The 3,410-nt window shown below is 28.9% G+C and overlaps 1 protein-coding gene across 2 annotated transcripts; it reads right to left on the minus strand.

Moving 5' to 3' along the window:
* Positions 1-855: 855 nt before the first annotated feature.
* LOC145043505 (uncharacterized) lies at positions 856-2,822 on the minus strand. 2 transcript variants are annotated; one of them, XM_078992189.1, is made up of 4 exons: positions 2,715-2,822; positions 2,518-2,590; positions 1,474-1,569; positions 856-1,177 (listed from the first exon to the last, which is right to left on the minus strand). In XM_078992189.1, exons 3-4 carry the CDS (start codon positions 1,565-1,567, stop codon positions 1,035-1,037), a joined length of 237 nt encoding a protein of 78 aa, XP_078848315.1. In that variant the 5' UTR covers positions 1,568-1,569; positions 2,518-2,590; positions 2,715-2,822; the 3' UTR covers positions 856-1,034. The 2 variants fall into 2 exon arrangements, with proteins under 2 accessions (XP_078848315.1, XP_078848316.1); XM_078992190.1 differs by having other exon boundaries at positions 2,686-2,748.
* Positions 2,823-3,410: the final 588 nt, after the last annotated feature.

Consider the following 3,410-nt stretch of genomic DNA (forward strand, 5'->3'; position numbering starts at 1 on the left):
CACTATTATCTTCCTCTTACATCACATTTTTTTTATCGAACACCTATAAGGGTATATTCACTATATATATATATATATATATATATATATATATATATATATATATATATATATATATATATATATATATATATATATATATATATATATATAATAACATTTTTACTTATTTATGGATTTAACTCTAATTAAGTTTATATTTATCAATAAAAACGTACTTTAGAATGGCTCTTTCTACTTGTTGGGCCAAACAAAAGTTGACCATAAAATATAATCATCCATTCCATCACTGTAGTCATTCCCCTACTTGTTCTTTCCAATTGTTAAAGTGGTTTTTTTGTAATAAAAATATAAAAATAAAAAATAAATAAACGAACTTTCAAAAATTAAACTATAAAACAATTTGTTTTAGTGTTTTAAAAAAAATACAGTAGTTTTTATGGTATCTGCCATTTGTTTTAATTCCAAACTATGGTGGTTAAATCCTAAAAACAAATTCTTTGTATGGTTAACCCGAATAAACTTCAAACTATTATGGCTTTTAATTAATTCAAAGTTTCATGTAGTTGTTCCTTTATAAGTAAATAAAAAAAATCAATGGTTAACCAAAAAAAAATTTTATTTCAGTGGTGAAAGTAATAAGAATCCGTACATACCAATAAAATTCCAAACTGCAGTAATTTTTTAAAATAAACACTATAACCAAAACCAGTTCCTAATAAGATTGCAACATTTAAACCTTTATTTATGCAACAATTTTTTACCTTTCAACCAATTTATTAAAAAGACAAGTTTCAACTCATTAAACACATTACAGATACAACATTTGCAAATTTTGGTTGTAGAACGAAGCACTAAAGCAAACAAACCAATCAACAATTTATTAAAACTTCAAGTTGCAGCATCAAAATGCTTGGTTTACAAAGTATTAGCAAAAATATAAAATTCTCATGGACTAAAATTAGTAATGACACAACAAAGAAAGTTCAACCAACCATGAGGTAAAAATTCACCAAATTTAGGATTTTTAAATTTTAATCATGAGCCTTGACAATGAAATTTTGGCGGCTGATTGGATTCATCACCACGGGTGGGCCCGCAGTCCGAGGCCATGCCTGGAATTTCTTGTCGGTCTCTTCCCACCATCCCTTGTTTGAAACCGTAGATGGAGTGGTACCTATCGTAATTATTTTCAATTAAATCAAATACAATAAAAATAAATAAATAAATAAATGATGTCGCTTTTGTCTTATGCAAAAAAGGTGACTAGTGTATTCGTCTTTGATCTCTTGTTTGTACAAATGGACATGAATGCCCTCGTTCTATTTATCAAAAATAGGAGATTATACATGAAAATAATAAGTCAGGTAACTGGACAAGCTTTTTAGGGGTATTTTGAATGATGAGGATGAGGAGGGTATTTATGTCTTTTGGACAGATGAAAGATTGAGAGCGGATACATTAATTACATACCTCCGAAAATCTTCTTGTCAGCGATAATATAATCGCATGTGAATGCAAGTACAAATGATCCTACGAGAGCACCAATGATTTTGGTTCCACTCATTTCTTCAAATTTATGCAAAAAATAAAATAGAATCAAACATCAGCCACAAAACAGATTTTGGAACCCTAAATATTACAACAACCTTCTATCGAAAAAACTTTAAAAAATAATAATTTCTAAATGTAAATCTAAAACTGTTTTGATCTAACAAGTAGAGAGGTAAACATCATAGATAGCATTATAGAATTCATAACAAACAAAACAAATTTCCATATCAACTTAGAAAGTCAAAATTAATGCCATCATTACAAAATCGTAGAACATTATAAGTCTTATGAAAAATACATCTTTGATTCCTCAATAAAGTATCAACAGAAGTTCAATTGCCAAATTAAAATGCAAGAAAAACCTCAGAGAAACAAGTTTTTGCAAAAACTTAAAAAACACTGTCTAGTAGTACCCTACTGAGAAAGTAGCAATAAGAAGTAAGTCAATAACAAATTAATACTTCTGCAAAAAATTAAAAACAAGTAGTAATTCATTAAGAAAACAGAGTATTGAGTAAAAGTCATTAGATTAAATGGAGGGTGTTGGTTGATTAGGTTAGAACTTAGAAATCTGATTACAAGGCCCAGATGCATTTTTTTAGATTTATTCTTTTAGTTTTGTTGGTTTTTTCTCCCTAAGTTAAGAATCAGTTCAACAATTGTAGTAACTCAGTAACAAAACATGACAATTCCCAATTTTAACACCAATCAACAAAAACTGTGGAATCAATTCAACAATTGCAGACATATAATCTATGTATTAGAAACAAGAATCACCAAACAACATCAAGAATCACAAACAGCATGGTATTACTATAAGTTAAGAATCAATAATCAATATTGAAAATAATCAAGAATTAAGAGTCACCAAAAACCATGAAATCGAATTCCATACCGATTGAAATTTACAGAAAAATAGAGTAACGAGAGAGAGAGAGCAGCGAGTTTTACGGAGAGACATACCGATTGGGAGGACGATCGGACAAAGTGACGCTGCTTTGGTATGCTCCACGAATCACCGACGGATCTGTAAAATCTGCGAACACAAATGAAATTCATTAGCGAGAACTTTAAACTGACCCTAAAATACAAATATACTGCTATTTCCTAATACAAAGAAGTTCATCATACATATGAGAGAAGGGAGGGAGAAAACGAACCAATCTATGAGAGGTGAAGATCTGGTGATGTTTAGGGTTTCGGTCGCGAAGAAATGGGATAATCGATTATTTGACCATTTGGAGTTTAGGAAATTTCCAGATTGGCCCCTCAACTATGGTATTAGTTAAAAGGGGCTTAATCTACAAGAGTATAACAAAATCACAAATTTCTGGTTAAGCTTAAAAAATGAGTTGTTAATCGTATTATTAGTATAAGTTAAAATGAGTGTTTGATATTTTTTTTTAAATAACTTATAGTAGTGTGGAACCGGTGATAAGTTATTTTTGATAAGTTACTAACTCTTAACTTATCAAAACGCCTTATAACTTATAACTGTCCAACATTACTATAAAGTTTTTTTTTTTTTTTTTTTTTTTTTGCCAAAACACTAAAATTGGTTGTTCTAACTTATAACATTTTGATACCAGATAAATTAATCCAACCATTTAGAAAAAAAAAACTTCATTTTAACACCGCTATAAGCTAATAAGTTGCAAGTTAAAAAGTTAAAAGCATTTTTAAATAAGCTTAGCCAAACACTCTTTAAATAGATATTGATATTTTGGAAAATTAGAAAAATAACCAACGAGTCTGAAATGTAATTTCATGTTTCGGATTTAATGGACCATATTTAATGCAATTTGGACTTTACACCAAGGCATAGGATATAAGATTTATTGTCGATGTAAAAAAAA

The sequence above is a fragment of the Lactuca saligna genome, chromosome 4, assembly GCF_052625555.1.
Source record: "Lactuca saligna cultivar CGN05327 chromosome 4, ASM5262555v1, whole genome shotgun sequence".
NCBI classification, from domain to species: domain Eukaryota; kingdom Viridiplantae; phylum Streptophyta; class Magnoliopsida; order Asterales; family Asteraceae; genus Lactuca; species Lactuca saligna.